We start from the raw sequence: 27,815 nt of genomic DNA, 5'->3' as shown, positions 1-27,815 counted from the left end.
GCCTAGTGCTAGGATTGGGGTTTTAATGTCACCAGTTTAGGCTCTCATTGGATCAGGTGTCAGTATCGTATTCACAGGAGCAGATTCCCGTCTGAGTGGCTGGGAGATTAAAACCCATCTGGCTAGTAGCTGGAGTAGGGCAGGAGGGCTGTAATTTGCACAGCATTCGGGAAGCTTCGTTTTGGCTAATGCCGTCCCTAACCCTTGCAAACAGTTCTGTGCAAACAGTAGCTCCTCTCCCACCCGCTTGCTCATTACTCATTCCCCTAATCTGACTGTTCTCCACGTCACCAGCTGGCATTGCACTCGATGGATTCCAAACTCCAGCTGGTGCCAGTGTGTTTACGCAGGCAGCAGGAGAGCCTGGCAAACGGCCCGCGGCCAAGTTGCTGCACAGCCTTGCAAAGAGAGCGCAAGGTAAAGGCATCTTGGAGATGAGACACCGGTTTATGTTCTCGCCTGTAGTGCCTGTGAGGGAGGCGGGGCTGAGCTGCTGTTCCTGTGCTAAAGGGAAGGTGGTTTGGTGTCTATTTCTCAAGATGGTCCCAGGCTGAGGGTGGTGGTGATGGTTTAACATCTGTACGGTGGTAGCAGCTGGAGGCCAAACAGCTATGGCGGTGGGTGCTGCACAGACAGACAGCACATGACAGTCACTGTCCTAAAGAGCCGACAACCAAGAGGTGAGATTTCCAAAAGAGTGTAAGTGACTTAGGGTACGTCCACACGGCAACCAGGGGTGTCCTTTCCAGCTCGGGTAGATGTACTTGTGCTAGCTTTCATCAGGCTAATGCACTCCCAATAGTAGTGTGGCCGATGGCTACATGGGCAGTGACACGGGTTGGCTGCCCGAGTACATACCCAGTGTGTGAGGGGTGCAGCTAGCCTGTCCCATCACCCACGTAACTCCAGCGCTACTGCTATTTTTGGCTCACTATCTGGATCAAAGCTAGTGTGTGTACATCTACCCAAGGCAGAAGTGACACCCCCTGGCTGCAGTGTCAATGTACGCTTAGGAGCACAAGTTCCTGGGAGGGCTGTAACTTTCCCAAGTCCCTGGGGCTGAGGCTCCTAAATGACTTAGGGTGGTTTGATAAGCCCATTCCAGACCCCGTTGGTATTCAGTGAGATTTAGGTGTCTCACTCCCTTCGTCTCTGAAAGTCCCAGTCTACAAGATGAGACATAACAGGTAAATGAGACAAGCAGGCTGAGGTGAAGGATTCTGGGTATAACACAAATCCTAGGATGTGCCTAGTTCGTGGCCAGCTTTGAGCTGATTGCAACTTGCCACCTGCAGTCTGAACTTTCCCGCTCTGGTGCTGTCTTCCTCTTTGGATCCACCAGTACCTCCCAAGTGACTTACAAAGGGTTCTGGTTCTTTCTTTTCTACTTCAAGAACTTAGAAAAAGCTGTCACCAGCGCCTCCAGGTTCTGCATGCCCATCTTTGGACCAAATAGTTTTACAGTTGCTGTTTCTATTATAAATTTCTTTTATAGTTAGATCTTTTATTGGACACTTAATGCGGTTCATCCTAATGCTTTGCAAACACCAGTGCTTGCCATGCCCCTGTGAGTTTGGGAAGTCTTATCCCCATTTTACTGATGGGGAAACTGAGGCACAGAGCAGTTGTGACTTGCCCAGAGGCACAAAGCCAGGGCTAGAGCTCCTGAGTTCCTGTTTCACTGTCCTGTGCGTGGGCCAATAGATCACGCCCCTCTGTCTGCACAATACCCTGGATTATGTTAAACAGCATATGGCAGTACACTGGGTGGTGTAAATACTTGGTGCCAGTCCTGCTCCAAATGAAATTATCCAGCCACATCAGCTCATGCACAGGGGGTCAAATACTGGGGTGACCTCACTGTGATGGGTAAACACTGGTATGACTGAGCAGAATTTGACACTCTAATTTACATGTGGCCAGCAGGACATTACAGGTGTCCTGTTAAATACCCCTCTTGCCTGCCAATGGTGCATGTAGCCTGTCTACACAGCCATGTATTCATCTTGCTGGAGTCCTGATTGTCCCTTCTCTATTCTCTCTGCTTGCTTGTTACGTGCATTTTGTTTGTTTAGATTGCAAGCACTTTGGGATCTGAGTGTGTTTGCACAACCCCCAAAATGATGGGGCTCTGATCTCAGGGCTTCTCTACACTTAAGATGCTACAGTGAGGCATCTGCTATAGTGCTTCAGTGTAAAAAACACTAGCCATCCAGATAGGAGGGGTTGTTCCATCGACACAGGTAATCCACCTCCCTGAGAGGTGGTAGCTAAGTCGATGGAGGAATCCTTCTGCCAACCTAGCACTGTCTACATGGGACATAGGTCGGCTTAACGCTGCTGCTCAGGGGTGTGGATTGTTCACACCCCTGACCAACGTAGTTAAACCGACCTAACTTTCTGGTGTAGACCAGGCTTCAGTCTTTAAATCAAGACTGGAGGTGCTTCTAGACAGAAATGCCCTCGTTCAGCCCCACCACTTTGGGCTCTGAGCAGGAATCGGGGGGTGGGGGGGGGTGAAATGATGATGGCCTGTGTTCTGCAGGAGGTCAGTCTAGATCAGTGGTCGCAAACTCACGGCCCATGGGCCATCTGCAGCTTGCGAACTTCCCCAGTGTGGCCCATGGGGCTCCAGCAGCTTTGGGGCCGGGTCTCTCCCTTGGCTCCACCTGTCGCCCCCGAGTGCTCCCCTCCCCCCCAGGTGATTTAAAATGGCCTGGGGCCCTGGCAGTGCAGCGGAGCTGAGCGGCATCTGCCTGCTCGCTCCACGTGTCTACTGGCCCCTCCCTGCGGCCCTGGGGCGGGGCTGTGCCTCCGCGTGCTGCCCCCGCCTCAAGTGCCCCTGCTGCCAATGGGAAGCTGCAGGGGCGGTGCCCCCTGGCCCACCCCGCTTTGGAGCCCCAGGTAAGCACCGCACCCTGAACGCCCCCCTAGAGCCTGCACCCCATCCCCTTCCCACAGACCCCCTCCTGCCCCCAAACTCCCTCCCCAAGCCTGCACCTCCATCCTCTTCCCGTCCACAAACTCCCTCCAAGAGCCTGCACCCCCTCCCCACACATCTCCAGCCCCCAAACTCCCTCCCGGAGCCTGCACCCCTCCTCCCTTCCAGAGCCTGCAACCCCCCGCCCTCCTCCTGCACCCCCGCCCCAGCCCAGAACCTGCACCCAGCACCCAAACTCCATCCCAGAGCCTGCACCCCCACCCCCTCCCTGCCCCAAAACTCTCTCCCAGAGCCTGCACCCCCTTCCCACACACCCCAAGCCCCCAAACTCCCTCCCAGAGCCTGCACCCCTCCCTTCTCCTCCTGCACCCCCACCCCTTGCCCCAGCCCAGAGCCTGCACCCAGCATCCAAACTCCCTCCCAGAGCCCAACCTCTCACCCCTTCTGCACCCAAACTCCCTCCCAGAGCCTGCACCCCAATCTCCTATCCCAGACCACCTCCCTCACCCAAACTCCCTCCTAGAGCCTTAGGCAGGTGGGGGGCGGAGTTTTGGGGGGGCGGGTTCTGGGCGTCATGAGTGACATTATTGGCTGGCTGGGAGGATTCGAGGACTGGCACTGGCCCTAAGGTAAACTGAGTTTGAGACCCCCTGGTCTAGATGATGAGAGTGGGTTGTTCTGGCCTTAAAATTTTATTTGCCCTGAGAGGGCACAGCTAATCTTGCCAATTAGGTTAAACAGTGGTTCCAATTGTATTATTCCAGTGACTTCATTGTTATTAATCTGGGCGCTTCCGGGTCAGTGGAGACCATAGAGAGCAGAGTTTAGTTTTAATTTGTAACCTCATCTGGAATGGTTTGAAGCCTTCGTGTGACGTTAGTGCCAGTGGTGGGTATCCGAATGAAAGCTCCAGAGGCTTTGGTCCTCTGTGCATAGAGCATGTACGGTAAAAGCAGCAACAGTGCAAGCTTCCTCCCCACTTGGGAGCAAGAAGCAATACTCAGGGTATGAACTTTGACCCTGCTAGTGCCCCAAGGCAACTTCACAGTCACACTAAAGAAAACCAGAGTAACCCGGTGAATTGCTGTAGAAACACTGTGTGCCTCGACTTGGACACTCTAGGCAGCCCACTTTGCTGGACTTGCATAGCAGATACAGTCACCAGCAGGTGAAACTCGCTAGGCCTGTGAACCTCTGAATCCCTAGAGGGACAAGGAAGACACAGGTGTTATCGGTGGTAACTGACACTGTGTGGAATAATTTCACACTTATAGAAATTCTGATTTAGTGTGAAGGAAAATTTCACAGTCCCTGTCATATCAGCCTCTTTAAAAGCTGCCCTTGTGCTTTGGTTCCACCTCACATGCAGATAGGAATGGGGGGAGGAGGCGGGGTTGGGAAGAGAATCAGCTTCCAGATGCAGAGAATGAAAATATTTGGTCCAAGGTCCATGGCTAGACCTGCTGTAGTGTTAGACAGAAGGCCCGGCAACAACATTACTGTCACAAATCTCGTGAGCCCTCAGGCCTGCAAAGCCGTTGCTGCGTAGCCCAGGAAGGCTGGGATTCTCAGTTCCCCACTGATATACCACATCTGTTTCCAAACCTGGCTGGTCATGAGACTTCAGACATTTAAAACTGAATCATTCTGATGACTAACTTGCTTTTGATTCCTTTCCGCTTCAGTTCAGACATGGATTTTAGTAGTTGCTATCTTGATTGGTCAAAGCTAGTAGAAAACAGTGTTTTGTGCCATCTGAAAGTTTGGAACCCCGCTTTGAAATAGCAGAAATGGTTAACTTTAGCCATTCATGAGATTGTCTGCTAAAATCACATTGGAATTGACCAGAGCTTTGGGAGTAAAATGGTAAGGATGTTGTGGTGTTAAGGTATGAAATCTTGCAACCAATCATGACTGGAAGTCCTTCTGTGAGCAGTACAAGTGCTTTAGGACCAGTAAACTTTACAAAGCCCTGATCCAGTGAATAGAAAGAAATACTTTTGTTCTCTACTATGTGTCCCTATTATGTGGCACAAGGTCTCTGAGATATTCACTAAGGATTTGGATTGCAGGTGGGCTGCAGGAGGCTGGAATTCTGTTCCCCCACTCTGCCGCTGACTCGCTGTCTGACCATGGGCAAGTACCTCAGTTACCCATCTGTAAAATGGAAATGATACGGGGCTCCTCCTTACAAATCTGAGACATACAGATCATAGCACTGTGTAAGTCATAATATCACTAGCTATTATTGCCTAGTTATCATGTAGGGCTTTTTAGAATACAACTGAAATGCAGCAACCTCTGGGGTGGAGGGTGGTTGCTGGGTAAACAACTGTCATGCTCAGTAGTTGTGCGGGAGAGAAGGGAATGTTTGGCCAAGACGGTGGGCAAATCCCTTTCTTGTATTAAGTGCTATGAGACCTTTAATATCCCCACAGAATCTTTGTTTTTTTAAGGCCTTATCTGAAAGACACTGAGACAGATAGTTGCAGTGTTTTATAGATTGCAGTCTTCTAAATGGCAGTTGTTAACCTTTAGTAAATGCAGCTTCTGTCTATTTGTGTTGAAGCTCACAATGCACTAAGTCTTTTGTTGCTAAAGATCTCCACTTGCCTGCGTGGTATGGAAGAAGCTAGACGGCTCATGGAGGGTGAATAGAAAACCTGTGTGTTGCCACTTGCTTGGAAACATTAACGTTCCCAATGTTCCAGGTTTTAATTCTCTGATTTAAATACAGATGATTCAGCTTGTCGCATTTTGTTATCCCCAAGTCAAGTGTTGGCTGCTAACACTGCACTCTGCGGTGAAGGGGGTCTTTGCAAACCGTGAATTCCACCTCCCCTGCGAGGTAGGGTAAATACTCCAATTTGGTAGCTGGGGAAACTGATACACAGATTAAGTGACTTGCCCAAGTTTACTTTGTCAGTAGTTCTGACAGTAGAAACCAGGAGTCTTGATTCCTGTACAGTGCTCTTCGTTAGTAGATCTCAACTCGATGTACAAAGCAGGTCAGTATGATTATCCCCATTTTACAGATGGGGAAACTGAGGCACGGGGCATGTGACTAGGCCAAAGTCACCCAGTAAACCAGTCGCAGAGCTGGGCAGAGCTCCTTGGTATCCTGAGTCCCAGGTCTTTGCTCCATCAACTAGACAATACGGCCTTTACATTAAATGGCATCAGTGCTAGTTGATATTTATCTGAATTCTCTAATCACCTTTGTGTGTGTGTGTAATAACAATATATTTTACATTGTAAAAATTACTCAAGATATTTAATTACCTTCTTTGAGAAGGTTACTGGCCTAGTGGATAGAGGGGAAGCTGTAGATATGATGTATCTTGATTATAGTAACTCCTTTGATACATGACATTCTCATAAGCAAACTAGGGAAATGTGGTCTAGATGAAAGTACTACAAGTTGAATGTAAGTCTGGTTGGAAAAACTAGTAGTTATCAATGGTTCCCTGTCAAACTGGGAGGACATATCTAGTGGGGTCCTTCAAGGGTGTGTCCTGGGTCTGCTACTATTCAGTATTAATGGCTTGGCTAATAGAGTGGAGAATATGCTCACAATATTTATGGATGATACCAAACTCGGAGGGGTTGCAAGCACTTTGGAGGACAGGGTTAGAATTCAAAACATTGGATTCTTGATTCAATCTTGATACACTGGAGAATTGGTCTGAAATCAGCAAGATGGCATTCAGTAAAGATGAGTGCAATGTACTTCCCTTACGAAGGAAAAATCAAATACATAGCTACAAAACAAGGAATAACTGGGCTAGGTGGTAGTACTGCTGAAAATGACCTGGGGGTTGTAGTTAGGCTTGGCAGAGTACGATTTTTATTTATTTTTAAAATAAATTTGATGGATAATATTGATGCTTATTTTTAAGCATTTTTTCTATTATTGATTTACATTTTCACTGTTGCAGGGAATTATTGGGGGGTGTCATTTAATGACAATAGACCTTGAGATTCAAAAAGTAAAAGCTTTTTATAACCATTAAAACACAAATTGTCAACATCATGTGTCAAAATACACAAAGTAAATATCCTTAAATCAAACTCTAATACAGTCTCAAGTAGCATGTTTCTTACTCTGCCTATCTGTAAATTTCTGTTATCATTGATGGAGGTATTTTTCCATCTATTTGTGTGTATGTGTAGTAAAATCAACCTTTACTGAAACTTACCGGTAAAAATCCAACCCTTCCAACCCCAGGTATAGTGGATCACAAATTGAATATGACTCAACAATGTGTTGCAGTTGAGAAAAAGGCTGATATTAACAGGAGTTTCATATGTAAGACATGGGAAGTAATTGTCCCTTTCTACTTGGTACTGTGTCAAGTTCTGGGCACCACGTTTTAAGGAATATGTGGATAAATTAGAGAGAGTCTCCAGGAGGTAAACAAAATGATACAAGGTTTAGAAGGGCAGGGTGGAAGGGCTAGCTCAGTGGTTTGAGCATTGGCCTGCTAAACCCAGGGTTGTGAGTTCAATCCTTGAGGGGGCCATCTGGGGAAAAAAATCTGTCTGGGGATTGGTCCTGCTTTGAGCAGGGGGTTGAACTAGATGACCTCCTGAGGTCCCTTCCAACCCTGATATTCTATGATTATCTAAAACCTGACCTATGAGGAAAGGTTAAACAAACTGGGCATGTTTAGTCTTGAGAAAAAAAGACCTGGGTGGAACCTGATAACCATCTTCAAATCTGTTAAGGGCTGTTCTCAAGAAGACAGTAATCAATTGTTCTCCATGTCCCCCAAGGGTTGGGCAAGAAGTAATGGGCTTAATCTGCAGCAAGAGAGATTTAGGTTAGATATTAGGAAAAACTTTCTAACTCTAAGGATACTGAAGTAGGGAATAGGCTTCCAAGAGAGGTTGTGGAATCTCCATTATTGGAGGTTTTTAAGGACAGGTTAAACTTGTCTGGGATGGTCTAGGTCAGTGGTTCTCAAACTTTTCTTTCGCGGACCACTTGAAAGTTGCTGAGGGTTTCGACAGACCGCTTAATGATCTTTCCAAATGTTGTTTGTACTGTGCACTTTGGATAAAAGCGCTATAAAAAAAGTAGTAATTTAATGTGTTTTTGTTCTACAAATAAAAGCATACAACTGTAGTCTTACCTTTCTAATGCGATGGATGTGCCCTCTCTCCTCAGCCACGGCAACCCCCGAGCTGGGGCTGGGACGGAGGGGGGGGGTCTCTTCCTCCCTCTCTCCCCCACCATGGCAGCCCCCGATCTGGGGCTGAGAAGGAGTGGGGTCTCTCACCCACCACAGCAGCCCCCGAGCTGGGGCTGGGACGGAGGGCCATCTCTCCCCAGCAGCCCCAGCCCTGGAGCTGGGGAAAGTCGCCTCTTTCTCTGGCCACCGCAGCCCTGCACATCCCAAATTCTCCCCCACCCCCTCTTCTCACCCCACTGCCCCGTCCCACCTACCCCCTATTCCCCCCAAGGCCACCACCTCACCTTACGTGTGTGTCTTCTCCAGGGTCCAGGCACTTAATTAGTGGAGCCACGCCTGCGTGCCTCCACTAATTAGGTGGGTGGCCCTTCATTCTCTTGTGTGTGGCCGCCCAGGCGCGCACCTTAAAGGGAACTATCCACAGATCACCTGAATGGAGCTTGCAGACCACTGGTGGCTTGCGGACCACAGTTTGAGAACCTCTGGTCTAGGTATACTTTGTCCTGTCTCAGTGGAAGGGGCTGGACTATATGGCCTCTTGAGGTCCTTTCCAGCCCTATGTTTCAATGATTCTCTATTTAAAGTAGCTTCCCAGAGACCACACAATGCTCCCACACACTTGTATTTCCCTTCTTCTAAGCAATTTTACGCTGTTGTCTTCTCTTCTTTGTTCTTAATTTAGGAATGCCTATACTGGATCAGACCCAGCCTATCTAGGTCTGTATTCTGTCTCAGACTGTGTCCAGTACTAGGTGATTCAAAGAAAGGTAAAATAAACTGCTATTATGAGCTAGCCTGCCTCCCAAGGAAAGTTTCTTCCTGACCTCTGTTAGTCATAGCTCAAAGTATGAGGTTTTATATCCTCTTGGAAGAAAACATAAAATCATCTCTAATAAAGTTTGCAGATGCTGCAAAAATTGAGGGCGTGGTATATGATGAGGATAGATCACTGACTCAGAGTGATCGGGATCACTTGGTAAACGAAGTGCAAGCAAACAACGTCCGTTGTAATACAACAAAATATACCCCTACGAACAAAGAATGTAGGCCATGCTTACAGGATGGGGACTCTGTCCTGGGAAGCCGTGACTCTGAAAAAGACTTGAAAGTCATGGTGGATAATCGGCTGAACATGAGCTCCCAGTGCAACCCGGTGGCCCAAAGTTAGGCTAATGTGATCGGGAGATGTATAAACAGGGGAATCTTCAATAGGAGAGCAGAAGTTATTTTACTCTGTGTTTGGCACTGGTGCAACCGCTGCTGGACTATTGTGCCCGGTTCTGGTATCCACAATTCAAGAAGGACGTTGATAAATTAGAGAGGGCTCACAGAAGAGCCATGAGAATGATTAAAGGTTTAGAAAACATGCCTTATAGTGACAGACTCAAGGAGCTCAATCTATTTAGCTTATCAAAGAGAAGGTTTAGACGTGACTTGATTACAGTCTATAAATACCTACATGGAGAACAAATATTTGACAATGGGCTCTTCAGGCTAGGAGAGACAGGTACAACTCAATCCAGTGGCTGGGAGTTGAAGCTAGATAAATTGAGACTGGAAAGATGTAAATTTGTGACAGTGAAGGGAATTAACCATTGGAACAACTTACCGAGGGTCGTGGTGGATTCTCCATCACTGGCGACTTTTAAATCAAGATTGGATGTTTCTAAAAGGTTGTAAACTCTTTGGGGTAGAGATCTGTATGGTATTTATGGTCATGCAGGGGACTGGACTAGATGACCTCTCAAGGTCCCTTCCAGTCCCATGATTCTAGGCCATTATAGAGGCAATCACGTGTGTGGTTTGCCGTAACACTTTGTTACTCTTACCCTTTTATGTGCACTGGACTGGGACTCAGGAGACCTGGGTTCTATGCCACTAACTTGCTGGGTGATCTTGGGCACTGCTGCTCTGGGCCTCCGTTTCCTCATCTGTAAAGTGGGAATATGAAACTGACCTCCTTTGTAAAGTGCTTTGAGATCTACTGGAAGAGCAAGATATTATTATTATTTTATTCGGGTCATTGAGCTGAATTGCACTTCCGGTTCCCATAGCCTTGTGGGGACAATAGAATTGGATTGAAGTGACATCTCAGTGGACTGTCACTTTGGGAAGCCCGATGGGGGCATGATCCGAATGGGCAGTTCATGAACGTGTGTAGTGTGCTGTAGGGTCAATCCACATCAAATCGGTGCAGCACGAGGCTCAGGGTATGGTGTGATTCTAAACTCTGGGATGTGCAAGTCTTTGAAGGTTCCCAGGAGTTCTGTTCAGAACTAGCACTGCAGTCTCTCCCCCAGCCAGATAGTCTCTCTCTGTGAAGTGGGACGGGGACGGGAAAAACCTGTAGCTGCTGTTTACTTTTATACTAAGCAACTGGTTTATTTAGGCAGGCACATGTGCCTTAACCTTTAGCACTGTGCATACCTAGGCACCTCAGTAAAAGTGATCTGGCTTTCAGTGGGAGTTGTAGGAGCTCTGCACCTCTGAAAATCAAGCTACTTTTATTTAGGTTCTGAACATTAATTAAGCAATCACTTTGGCGGGATCTGGGGAATAAGTGGGTTTAGAATACCTAGATCTTGCATTGCACTTTTCATCCGTAGTTTTCAAAGTGCTTTCCAAGGAAGGTCTGGGTGGTTATCCCCATTTTACAAATGGGGAAACTGAGGCAGAGGGAGGCTAAAGTGACTTGCCCAAGGTGACCCAGCAGGCCAGTTGCGGTCAGGACTAGAATCCAGGTCTTCTGAGTCCCAGTCCGTTTCTCCGTTTGCTATGCCACGCTTCTTCTCATTAGTAGCTCAGTCACCCAAGACTGAAATTCCTGCCTTAACCTCTCAGTGCCTCAGTTTCCCTACCTCCCAGAGGTGATATGCTTGAGTCACGGAAGTGGTTAGAGACCCTCGGATGGAAGATGGTAAATCAAGTGGATACATCTAATCAACTCCATCTTCTAATGAGGCCTGTTGAATTGCACCAATCTCTGCCCAGGCAGCCTGCCTACACCCCATTGCGGGCTTTACTGTCATCCATGCAATGTATGGAAGGCGCAAAGCTCTTGAAGTGCTCAGTGTCGCTGTTGATTGGCTGGCCCTGGAGACAGTAGCTGTGCTGCGTCGATAGCATTTGATCGCTGTGGTCTGTCAGGATAGAGCCTGGGATGTCGGCTCTGGCTCTGTTACTTTAGAGCTGTGGAATTGCTTGATTTAATGCTGCCTTCTCCCAGGCATGCCCACCTTTGGGGCTCAGTTGAGCGTTGGTGGCCCAGGCTTTGCTCTGGGAGCGTGCGCTTCAGGACCTGCTCCCTTCCATCTCGCTCAGGGTCGGGTTTCTGGTATTGTTTTTGGCTCTGTTTCCTGGGGCGCGACGTAGGGAGTCCTGTCTCGCTCAGCGTCGCAGCCACACCTCCCGCTTGGCCTGTCGTTCGCTTGGACCCTGCTAGCCTGGGGGCAGATGGATCCATTTTGTGACTGAACGCCAATGAAAACGCAGCCTTTAGTTCTTGGTGCCAGATGGCCTGGTTGCCTTGTTCCCAACCTTTCCCCAGCCGAGCAGCGTGGACTGGAGTCCCAGAGAGCATGGGAGCGATCAGAGCTCCGTGCTCCTGCAATGAGGAACTGGAAACTAATACTTCTTCCCGCCCTCCCCTGACGGACTTCACACTGACCTCTACTGCCATGCTAACCTCTCCCCACCTGAGCTCCCAGTGCAAACCACCTCTCTTCTGGTTCTGGGCCCAAGGGTCGGATTGAGATCCAGCAGCAGCGCCCAATCACAGCCTTCCAGAATTATAGAATCATAGAATATTAGGGTTGGAAGAGACCTCGGGTGGTCATCTAGTCCAATCTCCTGCTCAAAGCAGGACCAACACCAACTAAATCATCCCAGCCAAGGCTTTGTCAAGCCGGGCCTCCAAAACCTCTAAGGATGGAGATTCCACCACCTCCCTAGGTAACCCATTTCAGTGCTTCACCACCTTCCTAGTGAAATAGTGTTTCCTAATATCCAACCTAGACCTCCCCCACTGCAACTTGAGACCATTATTCCTTGTTCTGTCATCTGCCACCACTGAGAACAGGCGAGCTCCATCCTTTTTGAACCCCCCCTTCAGGTAGTTGAAGGCTGCTATCCCCCCCCCCCCCCCCCCCACACACACACACACTCTTCTCTTCTGCAGACTAAATATAACCCCAGTTCCCTCAGCCTCTCCTTGTAAGTCATATACCCCAGGCCCCTAATCATTTTCCTTGCCCTCCATTGGACTCTCTCCAATTTCTCCACATCCCTTCTGTAGTGGGGGGACCAAAACTGGACGCATACTCCAGATGTGGCCTCACCAGTGTCGAATAGAGGGGAATAATCACCTGTAAGTTCTGGCCTTCCTCCCTGCATTGGGCAGCCCTTGCTCATCCCCAGCCTTCACACCTTCCTGAACTCCAGAAGGCTCGTAGAGTAGCCAGCTCGCCAAGGACCGAACACACGTGGGATTTCAAGGAGCAAAGAGACCATGCACAGATGCTGGATGGACACTTGAGGTTACCATGCACAATACAGACACATGATTTTGAAAAATCGTAGCCCTGGTATCCTTGAGGTGTTGCGAGCAGGATAGAATTAACCCTGAGGTGCTTTCCAGGCTCTCAGCCCAAAACATGGACTTTACGGGATGTATCTATAGATGTGTGCCATCTGCAACAGCTTCCATTTGATTCCTAAAGCTGCTTTTCCTCCCCACCCAAGGAGTCTTAACAAGCATCTGCCGCTCTCCTCCGTGGTTCTGGCATGGCTAATCCCTGTGTCTGTCACCAGTAGGAGGGATTATGGTAAAGATCTGCTGGCTAAACTTGTTTACAATCTACAGCGCTTTGCACCCAGCACAGGGCTGAGGTTATTCTGAGGAGCCTGGGCATTCATTTGTGAACCAAAGCCAGTTAACGTACTGTGCTGGTGTCCCTAGGAGCCGATTAAAACCAAATAGTTTTCAAAGTCAAACACTATAATGCTTTAGCCCTCTCTGGTTCCTCTCCTTTTTAAGAGTAAGAGGCTGGGGTGGGTGAGTGAGGGCCTGTCCCTCAGCCTAATGTATTGCTCAGTCCTTTGGGGGCTTTGTCACGCTATGACTAGAAATCCTGGTTCCTCCTTACAAGGCTCCGTGTAAAGCCTTAGATTGAACTGATCTTGCGTGATCACAACGTGCAAGGATGAATGGAGCATGCTTCATCCTGAAGGACTTGGGAGCACTTCACAAATGGACAAACGGGGCACGTAAGGGCGCAGGGCGTGTAATTCCGTCCTGATCGCTAGTCGTCACAACCTGTCTGTTTCCCCCCCCCCCCCCCCGCGCTTTCCAATGGGGCGCTTTGTTTCTTAGTCCGGCTGTTTGCATGGTTGCTCCGTAGTTAAGTTTAAATCCAGTTTAACTCCCCTCCATGATATGATATCATGACTAGAACGTGGTCCCGTCTTCCCCTTTGCCGTTTCCCTTTTAAGCTTAATCTTTTGCAGCAAGGTGAAGGCCCCAAAGAAACAGCTGATGCCTCCTGTTTACCCACAGAAGTGGTGCAGCGGGGCAGCGTAATCTCCTCCCCCCATGCTGCCCTGCTGGTATGTCTCAACCCTGATTTTAAGGGATCTGCTCTAGGCAATGAGCTGCGATGATTAACGGGAGCTAATAGTGGTAACAGACTTCACCTGCAAACTGGATTGGACAGAAAGTACCAGCCTTGCCCAGGACGCAAATCGTAGTCTCCACCCACCTAGTCTCATAAATCAGTTTAGACTGTTGGCTGGGCAGAGGATCTGGACTTAACCAGCATGCACTGCAGTGTGATTGGGGATGGGACATGTGACCCAGGGGGAAAGAGGTTGCTGACAGGACTGGACTTTGTCTCCTGCATGGAGTTCCTTGTGATTGGTTACTGAGCAGTCGACTTTGTGGAGCAGAGGCAGCTGGCTAGGAAGAGGCAGAGGGATACAAACAGATGTAGCTGGCTCTAAACAGGGGACCCTTTGCCATGAGCCGTACAGAGCTGGGATTTCAGTGGGGACGGTTCCTGCAGGGTGGATTGTTCTGACTGGGATATTGGAAGGAGGGGGGGGGCGGAATCTGTACCTGGTTCATTGAAAATACTATGGTTTACTTTAACCAGGTGTGTGTTTTGTCTTTAACAGGCGACAGCCAAGACTGCCTTCCTATTCATCTTACCTCAGTATAACATTACCGTGCCTACAGCAGGTAAGAGCAGCCACATCAAAGCAGCAGCCCTGCATACAAATCCTCCACAGGACCTCAGCAGACTCTGCCAGTTAAGGAGTAGCTCAGTTACTGTTTATCTGGACTGTTAATCCTCATGAGTCAGGGCATAAACTTCCCACTAGCTGGGGTCAGGAAGAAAATTTCCCTAATGACACATAGTAGTAGTAATGCTTCTTCCATCCCTCTCCCACAAAACCACTTGGCCAAACCAATCGGGGCACTTTACAGCATAATCCTCCCAAACTGTCTTAACGTTCAGACAAAAAAGAATTGCCTGGCTCTATGCACCGGGTGTTTTTTATTGTCTGCTAAGGAGCATTTGGTTGAGACAGCATGTTGGACTGCATGGGATATTGGCCTGTTCCAGTTTGGCAATTCCTACAACTTTTAATTCTTGATGTAGTTAGTTGCTGGGTGGAAAGAAAAAGATAGGGAACAAGATCACTGAAAAACATGATTATTGTATAAATGAAGTCAGATGTGAGTGCCCCAGTAAAAGAAATGCAGCACAATCTACCATGCTCTGTTCAGACATATAGTAAAGGCCAGTCCTTTCCCCAAAGAGCTTGCAGTTTCTGATCATCCTAGCCGCTGGAGATGGAAAAGATCTATTAGGCTGTCTTGCCCGTCTCTTACCCAGAGCTCTTCCTACGGTATCTCTTCCAGTGCTCTGTCCAGTCTTACTTTCATTGTCCTAAGTAATGACCCATCTGCTGTGTTCTCTGGGAGACTAGGTTTAAGCGTTCGCTATATGTAGCTTGGTTAAGTGGTGCCTGAGGGGATGAGTGTGCGGTGCGTGGCAATCTGCAGATATTTAATGTGTGTAAACGCCAAGGAAGGAAAGGGAACTAAGGGCTGGTCTGCACTGAAATGTTACATCTGCATAGCCACCACTGGGGGGGGGGACACTTGAAAAACTCACACCTCTGAGAGATCGAGTTAATTTAATCTAACACCCGTGTAGACAGCCCTAGATCAGAGGAAGAATTCTTCTACCAGTCTAGCCACCACCTCTCCGGGAGGTGGATTAACTAGAGCGATGGGAAAATCCCTCCCTGTCACTGTAGTTGGTGTCTACACTGAAGTGTTGCAGCTGTGTTGCTGTAGCATTTGGAGTGAAGACATAACCTAACAGTGTGGGGTATAACTAAGGCTAATGAGATGAAAGGGGAACATTTCTGATCATGACATTCATGTTTAGGCTAGAACGGACCACTCTGATCATCTAGTTTGACCCGTATAGCACAGGCCAGAGAATTCCATCCAGTGGAGTGAATTCTGTGAACCTATGGAATAATCTCCCAAGGGAAGTGGGGGAAGCCCTGTCATTTGGGACATGTAAAAACAGAACCAACCATTGGGTATAATAGGGAACAGCCCAGCATTGGCAGCAGGGAGATGGAGTAGCTAGCCTAATAGGGCTCCTTTCATCTCTGACCCAATTTTTCGGTAGTGCAGTAGAACGCACTTGTAGGAAACTTCTGTTGCTAGCTTCAATTTTTCTTGGCTCAACTTCATCTCGAGATGAAGACACTGTCACACTAGCTGCTCATAAATCCAACAGACCCTAATTAAGTTACTGAGCGGTACCTTCTCCTGCAGTTAGCAAAAGAACAATTGCAGGTAGAAAGGTCTGTGAAATACTTTAAAGGAGATGGGATGGTCCAACTATGGTGTGTCAAGTAATGAAACTGCTAAAAAACCTCACAAACCCTGCAACATTTAATATCGGAATTCCCAGACTAGCTCAGACCCAAGCTCCATGGAGCTCAGTATCCTGCCTCTGATAGTGGCCAGCAGCAGATTCCTCAGAGGAAGGTGTAAGAACCATGCAATGGGCAGATCACACACAGGTTTTGTCCCTGTCTCTGAGGGCTAATATCCTTTACAAAATGTTCGTTGTCTTTAATTAGAACTCTGGATATTCTTGTTATGAAGATAAATGTCCAGTGCTTTGAATCTTGCAAAGTTCTTGGCCTCAACAATTTCCTGTGGCAATGAGTTCCACAGCTTAAGTTTTACATGTAGTAGTATTTCCTGTTGTTTTTGAAATTTCCACCTTTCAGTTTCATTGCATGTCCCTTGATTCTTGTGTTGTGAGGCAGGGAGAGTAGATGCTCCCAATCCACCTTCTTTAGACCAGTAATTATTATTTTTTTTTTTATCAGGACTCCGATTATTCATCTGTAAGGTATCAGTCCCTTCCTAGGAGAGTTTTTCCAGGCCCTTGATCATTTTCATAACTCTTCTCTCAGCCCCCTCCAGTTCTTCAGTACTTATTTTAATAACTTAAATGTGATCAGATACCACAAGTAGCTGGCATTATACAAACTCCATATTTAAAATGTGACTCATGCTGTCTGGAGTAGCTCACAATTGTGAGTGCCAATCTAAGGCTAGGTCTACACTACGGGGGGGGGGGGGTGTCGACCTAAGATACGCAACTTCAGCTACGTGAATAGCGTAGCTGAAGTTGCGTATTTTAGGTCGACTTACCTGGCTCTGAGGACGGCGGCAAGTCGACCGCTGCCGCACCGCCATCGACTCCACTTCCGCCTCTTGCCGCGGTGGATTTCCGGAGTCGACGCAGAGCCATCAGGGATCGATTTTATCGCGTCTTCACTAGACGCGATAAGTCGATCCCCAATAGATCGATTGCTACCCACCGATCCGGTGGGTAGTGAAGACGTGCCCTCAGTTCAGACTGTCAGAAAACAGGGTAGACACCCCAAACTGGTGGTATAATTGGATTTTACCAAGCCAGTAACAATTGTGAATTTCTGGATCACTGTATTAGCCTTACTATGGAGTCACAAGCAGTTCCCTTAGGCTGTCCAGCCAATTTTGCCACTCGGACAAACTGGACTTTGTGATAATGGTCCCTTATACCAAATATCACTTGACATTATGTTACTCCCAACCTCAAAGGGTCAGTCACTTACCCCGGTCTCTATCTCACACCAAAGGTAGCTCTGGTAGCCAATTTTTCTAGTAAACTAACTAAAAGTTTTTTAGCTAAGAAAGGAAATGAGAGTTACTGAGAGGTTAAAACAGGTAAAATACATTAACAGATGAGTCAAAGTTTGTAAGTCCAAAATGATAGTGTAGATGTAGTGATTTGCGAGTTTTCCATACCCCTCTCAGGGTTACCCAAAATAACTTTGGGGATCTCTGTCTTGCTTCTGGCGTGCTCCCCTATGAGTGTCCAAACAGTCCAGAGATACAGGCTCGATCCCTGGATCCATCCTTACAGCTGCTTTCTGTGGAAAGCAATCTGGCAAGGGTTTTCATCACAGCATGGGCTCTCTCTTTGCGGACTAAATACAAACTGAGCTGGTGACTTTCCGTTGTCAAACACAACAACCCATGCTTTGAAGTTAGCAGTCTTTTACATTTCCAAGGCTTCAATCTTGTGTGATGGTTAAACCTAACGTAAACATAATGTGATAGCCAGAAACAATCCTTCATTAGTTTTCATGGAGTTTACACATCCAGTACATTCACTTTTTAATACTAACGCATCCTTTAATCTAGGATTATCTAATTACCAGGTATACATAGTGTAAAGCGATAGTAAACGACAGGTTATAGGTAAGTGAAGACAATAATATTAACACTTCTTTGATATTCACCCACAAGTGAATTGGTCCATGGCTTTGATCTGAGTTGGCCTCTGTGTCACAGTGACATTGTCCACATTTGTTAGGCCTCAAACACCAAAATTGGCCTATTTAAAATGAGTCCTGCCTGTTTAAAAGATTAGGCTCCACTCTTTAAAAGTACTTAAGCGTTGCTGTTTTCAGCATCACAATGCCTATGTGGTTTAGGAGCCTAAATCTTATTTTCAAAAGGGATTTAGGCACTTAGGAGTCTAATCACATCAGCTGCTTTTCAGAATCCCCCTAGGTGCATATCTGCATCTTTAGGCACCTAAATCCCGTTGGAAATTTTGCCCAAAATGTTCATTAAAGATACACAGATTAAAGCTGACAGTACAAACTATTTTAGAATATAAAAACCTAAGAATGCCCATACCGGGACAGACCAGTGGTCCATCTAGCCCAGTATCCTGTCTTCCGACAGTGGCTGTTGTCAGATGCTTCAAAAGGAAAGAAAAGAACAGGACAACTATCAACTGATCCAGCCCCTGTCATCCAGTCCCAGTATCTGGCAGTCAGAGGCTTAGGGACACCCAGAGCCATGTGGTTCCATTCCTGACCAATTTGGGTAGTAACCTTTGATTGACCTATCCTCCATGAACTTCTCTAATTCTTTTGGCCTTCACAATATCCCCCAGCAATGAGTTCCACAGGTTGATTGTGCGTTGCCTGAAGAAGTACTTCCTTTTGTTTGTTTTAAACCTTCTGGCTATTAATTTCATTGGGTGACCCCTCTTTCTTGTGTTATGTGAAGGGATGAATAACACTTCCTTACTCACGTTCTCCACGCAATTCATGATTTCATAGAGCTCTATCATATCGCCTTTTAGTTGTCTCTTTTCCAAACTGAACGGTCCCAGTCTTTTTAGTCTCCCCTCAAATGGAAGCTCACATTCATTATCATTTCTGTTGCCCTTCTCTGTATCTCTTCAATTTCTAATATATCTTTTTTGAGATGAGGTGACCAGAACTGCACACAGTATTCAAGGTGTGGGTGTACCATGGATTTATATAGTGGCATGATATTTACTGTCTTCTTATCTATCCCTTTCCTAATAGTGCCTAACATTGTTAGCTTTTTTGATTGCCGCTGCACGTTGAGTGGATGTTTTTCAGAGAACTAGTCACAATGACACCAAGATCTCTTTCTTCAGTGGTAACAGCTAAGTTAGACCCCATCATTTTGTATGTATAGTTGGGATTATGTTTTCCAATGTACATTGCTTTGCATTTATCCGCATTGAATTTCATCTGCCTTTTTTTTTTTTTTTTTTTTTGTACAGTCATCCAGTTTTGTGAGATCTCGTTGTAGCTCTTCACAGTCAGCTTTGGATTTAACTACCTGGAGTAATTTTGTATCATTGGCAAATTTTGTCACCTCACTGTTTACCCCTTTTTCCAGATCATTTATAAATCTGTTGAACAGCACTGGTTCCAGTACAGATCCCTTAGGGACACCACTGTTTACCTCTCTCGTGAAAACTGACTGTTTATTCCTGCTCTTTGTTTCCTGTCTTTTAACCAGTTACCGATCCATGAGAGGACCTTCCCTCTTATCGAACGACAGCTTACTTTGTTTAAGAGCTTTTGTTGAGAGAGCTTTTCAAAGGCTTTCTGAAAGTCCAAGTACACTATATCCACTGGATCACTCTTGTCCACATGTTTGTTGACCCCCCTCAATGAATTCTAATAGATTGGTGAGGCATGATTTCCATTTACAAAAGCCGCGTTGGCTCTTCCCTCGACAAATCCAGTTCATCTCTGTGTCGGATAATTCTGTCCTTTACTATAGTTTCAATCAATTTGCCTGGTTCTGATGTTAGACTTATCGGCCTGTACCTTTCAGGATTACTTCTGGAGCCTTTTTAAAAAAATTGGTGTCACATTAGCTCTCCTCCAGTCATCTGGTTCAGAGGCTGATTAAAGTGATAAGTTACGTGTTACAGTTAGTAGTTCTGCAATTTCATATTTGAGTTCCTTCAGAACTCTTGGGTGACTATTGTCTGGTCCTGGGGACTTATTACTGTTTAGTTTATCAATTTGTTCCAAAACCTCCTTTATTGGCAACTCAATCTGGGATAGTTCCTCAGACTTATAACCACCTCTGCAGTGAAGACTGATGCAAAGAATTCATTGCATTCTGAAGCTAAATGCTACTATGGTGGGATTCTTTGATATTTTTCACCCCCTCAGACATGTTATATTATGGTCACTCTGACCAAGCAGTTCAGCTATATTCGCCTCTTGGAGCAGGTCCTGTGTTCCACTTAGGACTAAATCAAGAATTGCCTCTTTTCTTGTTGGTACCAGGAGTAACTGCTCCAAGAAGCAGTCATTAATAGTGTCTAGAAACTTTATCTCTGCATCCCGCCCTGAGGTGACATGTTCCCAGTCAATATGGGGATAGTTGCAATCCCTCATTATTACTGAGTTTTCTATTTTTATAGTCAGTCTATTCTCCCTGAGCATTTGATAATCACTATCCTGGTCAGGTGGTTGGTAGTATATTCCTATTGCTATATTCTTATTATTCAAGCATGGAATTTCTGTCCATAGAGATTCTATGGTACCGTTTGATTCATTTAAGGTTTTTAATATATTTGACTCTATGCTTTCTTTCACATATAGTGCCACTGCCCCACCAGCATGACCTACTCTGCCGTTCTTGTATATTTTGTTCCCTGGTATTACCATGTCCCTTTGATGGTTGTCATTCCACCAAGTTCTGTGATGCCCATTATATCAATATCCTCATTTAATACCAGGCACTCTAGTTCACCCTTCTTAGTATTCAGACTTCTAGCATTTGTATACAAGCACTTACAAATTTGTCACTTTTTAGTTGTCTGCCTTCATGTGATGTAATTGATTCGGACTCCTTTTCATTTGACTATTTCTCTTCAGTTCCTACCTGTACTTTATCAACTTGTGTCTTCTCCTCTTTACTCGAATATAGAGCCTCCTGCATGGGATGTCTCTGTCTGAATCACGTGCTCCTCCGCACCTGTCGACTTTCCCCCAGCACTGAGTTTAAAAACTGCTCTACGAGTTTTTTTAACTTTACATACCAGCAGTCTGGTTCCATTTTGGTTTAGGTGGAGTCCATCCTTCCTGCATAGGCTCCTCCTTTCTCAAAAGGTTCCCCAGTTACTAATAAATCTAAAACACTTCTCCCTATACCATTGTGTCACCCATCCATTGAGACCCTGCTGTTCTGCCTGTCTAACTGGCCCTGTGCGTGGAACTGGAAGGATTTCAGAAAATGATACCATGGAGGTCCTGGACTTTAATCTCTTACCTAGCAGCCTAAATTTGGGCTCTGGGACTTCTCTCCTACCTTTCCCAATGTCATTGGTACCTACATGTACCACGACCACCAGCTCCTCCTGAGCACTGCACATAAGCCTGCCTAGATGGCTTGAGAAATCTGCAGCCTTTGCAGGCAAGTCACCCTGCAGTTCTCCCGGTCATCACAAACCCAACTATCTATATTTCTAATGATTGAATCACCCATTATTCTCACCTATCTCTTCCTAATAACTGGGGTTCCCTCCCCTGGAGGGGTATCCTCAGCGGGAGAGGAGACCATGACATCATTTGGAAGGTGGGTTACCACTATGGGATTGTTTTCGTCCACTCCAGCTTGATGTTCTCCTTCCCCGAGACTTTCCTCCTCCTTAACAGCCCAGGGGCTGTCCTACTGGAGGTGTGACCGCTCTTACTGTGTCCCAGAAAGTCTCATCTATGTCCCTCTGTCTTGCTTAGCTCCTCCAGTGCAGCCCCTCTGCTCTCCAGAGCCCGGACTTGGTCTCCGAAGGCCAGGAGCTCCTTGCACCGAATGCACAAATACACCACCTGCCCTCAAGGCAGGTAATCATGCATTCAGTGCAATAAACTGGATAGTCTCTGCTTTGCTGCTGGACTTCTGCCTGCATTCTTTTTACGCCTGCAGAAAAGTGGGAGGGCTGTTTAGGGGGGTTTCTTGTTTATTGGCCTCAGGTTAGAGAATGTGAGGGGTATCTGGTTTTCATGCTGCCTTTCTCAACTCCCTCACAAACCTGCCCTAGGCTGCTGCTGCTGTTCGCTAGCTCCTCCGCTCGCTTAGGAGCTGGCTTTTTAAACCTTCTGCTCTTCCTGAGTAGCCCTGCCCCCTGCTTAAAGGATCCTTGCACAGCTATTAAGAGAGGGTGGAAACGCTCCACATAAGCTACTACAGGAGAGTTAAGGCAGCTTAGCGTAGGGCTCGTCTACCTGGAGAAGCTATTGTGAAAGAAGCTGGGGTGTGAATTTAAAGTGCAATGGCTATTGTGCACTAGCCCCCATACGGACGTTTTTATTCCGCATCAAGGGTGTGTCTCTACCGTGGAGCTGAAGGCATCATTTCCAGGTCGGGTAGACACACTAGCTCTGACCAAGCTAGTGCACCAAAAATCACAGTGTCGCCGCAGCAGCACAGGTAGTGGCCCAAGTACGTAGCTATGATCTCGGCTGGGATTGTACAAGGGTGCCCACCAGCTCATGCCGCTGTTCGTGCAGCCAGGGCTATGCTGCTAGTTTGCTTGGTAGAGCATTAGCTCAATGGACGCTAGCATGCATATGTTTGCCTGAGTTGGAAATGACACTTCCAGCTGCTGTGTAGACGTACCCCGCTGAGCACTTTTTTGCAGTTTAGTTTAATCCCCTTCCAAAGTGGATTAACCTAGACTGGACAAAGACACTCTGAAGTGGAGTAAGTGCATCCATGCGGGGAGTTTTGCTGAGTGGCTACTCCGCACTTCGCTGTCCTGGGCTATTTCCCCATACAGACAACCCCTGCATGTTCCAGTGGCTTTACAAGGGAAAAGTAAAAATGGTGCCACCTGTTTGAACAGATCAGCTCCCTGCGTGTATTCAAGCTGTGCCTGCAGACTTGAGTCACAACCTGGTTCCTAAACTTGATCCCGCTTATGAAGTGCTGTGCTGACCCAGCTGTGGGAGGGTCAGCGGGGTTCCTGTCTGGTTTGCTCATCACCAGAATTCCTACCGGAGGGGCAGGTTGGGCTCTCAGTCACGCCAGTGGGTAAATCCGTGGTAACTCCATTGATTCAGGCAGCAGACGTGGCCTGCACGCTCTGTATTATAGCTGCTAGTGCCTGCGTCAGAGAGAATCCGACCCGAGCTCTGATCTCGGGCAGAGCTTGGTGAGGTGGCAGTTAGGGGAAACTGCCCCGTTCACTTGTGAACTGAGTAGTCTTGTTGAGGGTCAGGGAGAGGCGACAAACATGGAATCTCCTGGGTCCTTTTACACCCCGATTCTGCAAGGTACATCAGCCTGCGGAGGAGTCCCGTGGGGTTCCCCATGTGCCCTGCTGACCGAGAGTCTTATCACTATTCAAGTTATAAGTGTGTCTTAAAGGGCACTCACAGGCCCCAGCGAAGCTAAGCCCCTAGTGTGGGCTTAAGTGCATCTCTGTTCAGCCAAGCATCTACCCGTGAGTTTAACCCTTTGCTTCAGTGCTCTGTTCAATTGGACCCTCGCTTGGCAGGGGCCCTAAATGTAGGTTGCATTAACCAATACTGAACGAGAAGCATCTTTGTGCTTTTCTCAACATGAGCAAGTTCCTCTTTTGAGGGAGTTCAGTGCTACCATTCATGCCGTAATCCTAGTCCTTCCTGTTGACGTGACCCCATAGTCATAGGCGCCGACTCAATGGGTCCTCCAGGGTTGGAGCACCCACGGAAAAAAATTAGTGGGTGCTCAGTACCCACCAGCAGCCAAGCTGCCCTCCTGCCCCCTCAACTCCTGCCTGCCGGAGGCCCCACCAATCAACTCCTCCCCCTCCCTCCCAGCTGTTCCAGGGTGTGCACGAGTTGCTGGGAGGGAGGGGGAGGAGCAAGGATAGGGTGCGCTCCGAGGAGTGGGCAGAAAGAGGTGGGGAAGAGCCCGGGAAGGGGTTGGGCCTTGGGGGAAGGGGTGGAGTGGGCAGGGCCGGTGCAAGGATATTTTGCGCCCTAGGCGAAACTTCCACCTTGCGCCCCCCCCCCCCTTTGCACATCGGTTCATTGAGGGGCAGATCCCAACGAGCCTTTATAGACCCCAGTAGACGCCGACTCAATGGGTCCTCCCCAGACCGTGCCGTGTGTGTTTCTAGTCCCATGGGAACAAGGGTGCCATTCACAGGGCCTCAGTTTGACTTCTGTCAAAAAGAAGCCCCCCCAATGGATAGGCTGCTAGTCTGGGACTCAGGAGACTTGGGCTCACGTGCTGGCTATGCCACAGACTTCCTGTGTGTCCGTAGTCACTTGGTCTCTTTGTGCCTCAGTTCCCCATGTGTACAACGGAGAGATAATAGCACTGCCCTGCCTCCCAGGGGTGTTCGGAGGATAAATCCATTGAAGACTGCAAGGCACTAGGGAGCTGTATCTAGCTCAGCTACGTGTCAGTATGGGGGGAGGTTTCCCTGCCGCTGCCCATGCTGGGCCCAGATGAACAGAGACCTCCAGGCTTGGTATCCAGCTTATTTTAAAAAAACCACTGCATCTCTGGGTGCCTTTAAAACCCAACCCCTGCCCCCCTCTTTGACGTCAGAAAACAATGGCCTCTTGGCCTCGCCCCAACAGTTGCAGTGATGATGTTCGTGTCTCTCCCCAGACGGCGAGCTAGTTCACTACCGCTACGGGCTAAAGGACTTGATCACCATCCTCTTCTACGTCTTCATAGCAATCATCCTGCATATGGTGTTGCAGGACTACGTCCTCGATGTAAGTTCTGCTTCGGTTCTGAGGTAAAATCCCTGGAGGGCCTCTTGTTAAAGAGCCGCAGGCCTCTATGTTGACTCTTAGTGGCCGCAACTGGCCTCTGCATGCTGGCTGGCCTTTCTGTGCTGGTTGGTTTGATCTGGGTGGAGGGGGTCTCTCTAGGGCTGACATGGTGGCAGGTGAACTTTCACTTCAGGGGCAGGAGGGAGTGGCTGGTGTTGGGGAGTGAGGAGGGTGAATTGCCAGCATTGTGGCTTATGCCCTCTTATTATTTTTCCTCTAGAAAATCAACAGGCGGCTCCACCTCTCCAAGGTCAAACACAGCAAGTTCAACGAATCAGGGCAGCTGGTAGCGTTCCATCTCACCTCCATGATCTGGTGCTTGTATGTAGTGGTGACGGTAAGCTATGGCCGAGGGCCCAGCCGAGACTCGGCATGGTCCATTTCAGGTTTTCTTTTACAGCAATTGGGCCTAGGTTGAAGGAGTCTGCAGCAGATACCTGCCCGCATGGGTACTTTAGCATTCCCTCTGCTGGGTGTTTTCTGTGCGTGTTGGCTTGAGGCAGGCACGGCCCATGCTCTCATTGGTAGGAATCCCTCCAAAGTTACTTACTGTGCGGAGTCTCAAGAGAGCATGCGACCAGACTCCAGAGCAGCACGTACAGTGGAGGCTCCGTGTACTGCTTGGCGAGCTGGACTTAGTCTCTGTCAGAGTTAGGGGATTGCACGGCAGACGGAAAATTCTGTGTCCGTTTCGCTGAGCTAAAAACGGACTTGAATGAACTCGATTTGAGAGCGAATCATGCAGTCGGTGCGGCAGCAACTGTGCTGTTCATTTTGATATTACATTTACTTGATTTGAAGCTGTCTCCAGACTTTACATTGTCAATGTGACACCGACTCTGTATTGACAAGGCGTAATAATAATGATAATAAATACCTGCCTTTTATATAGCACTTTTTATGACCAGCTCGCAAAGCGCACAATGAAGCTGCATTGTAGAAGTTGTCATAGAGAGCGCTGGAGGATCTTGGCACCTTGGTGAGGGGTAGGAGACAGTTTGGGACAGCAGCTGTCATTTAAACTGTCACTTCAGGATTCAGAGTCAGCACACGCACACACACAGGTGAATGGGACAGTTAACCCCTCTAAGCTGTTGTTTCAGGCTGCCGGCAGACTCAGGCAGACGTCACCATGTCAGTTTACACTTGGTTCATGTTTTCAAGGTTTTCTTTGCAAGCATGAAGGCTACAAACATAGGGTGAAATTCTGGCCCCACTAAAGCCGGGGGAAGTTTTGCCGCTGACTATAATGGCACCAGAGTTTCACCTAGCCTGTGTTGTAGGGAAAGATTCTGGAGCACATTTCTATGACAAGGAGAAGATTCTCAGGCAAAACCCCTAACCATGGAATTGCATTGTATCCTGGGCCCTGCTTTACAATCCCTCGGCAGCCTGCTCTCCCCCCTCTCTGGGAAGCCTGTTGTTCTGGCTTTCTGCTACGTGAGGCCCCTTTATTCAAGATGAGAAAGTGGGAAATGTTCAACCAAGGGAGCCATCCGATCAACTGGAGCCAACAAAGTACTGTATAGTCAACAAAGCTGCTGCAAGGAATAGCTGGGGGTGGGGCTAGCTGTGTGCATTTTAGCAAGAGCAGATCTTTTAACCCAGGATACCAAACCCCTGGAATGAGCAGAGAGACGGGGATAAACTCTGCTAAACACAGTTAAGGTCTCTGAACTCCAAGTGTCTTAGTACCAATTGCTATTCTGCTCACATTCTGATTCCAAGCTGGGGGAGCAGCATAGCATAAAAGACTGGAGATGCCAGGAGACTTTAATCTGCATGAAAATGTAAACTGACTTTCCATTGGATTTGGATCAGTTTGCTGGGGGGCAGGGGGCTAGATAAGGCAGAGGCATTGTGCAAACATACTGTAATATGCGGGTTTAACGCATTAGCCAGTGTCCCCCATCCATGTCCCCCTCTCCCCCCAAAAATCCCAACCAAAACCTACGTAATTTCAACTTTAACGCCACAGAACATAAATGCAGTGGACAAAAGTCAGGCAATGCAAAAGTTAAGGATCCTCCTGGCAATGCAAAAGTTAAGGATCCTCCTGCGTCAGGGCTCTAGGCTTTTTGCCGCCCCAAGCGGCACCCAAAAAAAAAAAAAAAAAAGCCGTGATCGCGATCTGCGGCGGCAATTCGGCGGGAGGTCCTTTGCTCCGAGCGGGAGTGAGGGACCGTCCGCCGAATTGCCGCCGAATAGCTGGATGTGCTGCCCCCCTCCGGAGTGGCCGCCCCAAGCACCTGCTTGGCAAGCTGGTGCCTGGAGCCGGCCCTGCTCCTGGCAAGGCTAACTCAGCCAGGTGTGTGTGGCGGGGAGGTATGTTTGGATTACTCTTAAATACGTGCATTAATACATGTCCCACACAAAAAGCTTCATGCAAAGAATTGAAAGGGTGCTAACAGTTACTAAAGAGAGTTACCACTTAACCAGCTGTATTAAGCCTTTCACATCCGCCAGTGTCAGGAATGCCCCAGTATGTGGTATCCAGCCAGTGCTGGATAGTAACTGACTATTCACTGTCGCAAATTACATGTGATTCCAGCCCCTCAGTAAATAACCCTAAACTCCATCTACAGCACCTGCCCCACCACCCTAGTACCATGTCCTTCCCAGCAGGCTGACAACTGCATGCTGCCTCAGGCCCCAACTCCACCTCCAGCGCGCTGGCTCCACCCCAGTTTTACCCCTCCAGATGTAACTCACCTCCACAGTGCTGGGCCCCAGCCCGAGGGAGGTGGGTATCAGGAACCTGCAGTGTGTGTGGGGAGCGGGGGAAAGAGAGATTTGCACACAAAAAATGGATCAAGACCACTTGCTAAGACTGGCCTCCTGCCGGTGCTCAGTTCCCCTTAGCTGTGACCAGGGAACTGAGTGTTCTCCACTGTTAAGAATTAGCCAGAGTGTTAGGGGTTAATGTTCTTGTTGCTAACTATCTGGGGGGGGGGGGGGGGGGC

General features: G+C 47.9%; 1 protein-coding gene across 1 annotated transcript in view; it reads left to right on the top strand.

The window, feature by feature from the left end:
- Nucleotides 1-27,815, top strand: part of TRAM2 (translocation associated membrane protein 2) — a 50,100-nt gene that overhangs the window by 12,010 nt on the left and 10,275 nt on the right. The window contains exons 2-4 of the mRNA XM_024205413.3: nt 14,308-14,371; nt 24,683-24,792; nt 25,073-25,189. Of these exons, the coding sequence (XP_024061181.1) occupies nt 14,308-14,371; nt 24,683-24,792; nt 25,073-25,189 (291 nt within the window). The remainder of the gene's footprint in view (nt 1-14,307; nt 14,372-24,682; nt 24,793-25,072; nt 25,190-27,815) is intronic.

Source organism: Terrapene carolina, unplaced genomic scaffold (assembly GCF_002925995.2).
Source record: "Terrapene carolina triunguis isolate 2854851 unplaced genomic scaffold, T_m_triunguis-2.0 Scaffold42, whole genome shotgun sequence".
In the NCBI taxonomy this organism is placed as follows: Eukaryota; Metazoa; Chordata; order Testudines; family Emydidae; genus Terrapene; species Terrapene triunguis.
This window is presented reverse-complemented; position numbering and strand designations above follow the sequence as displayed.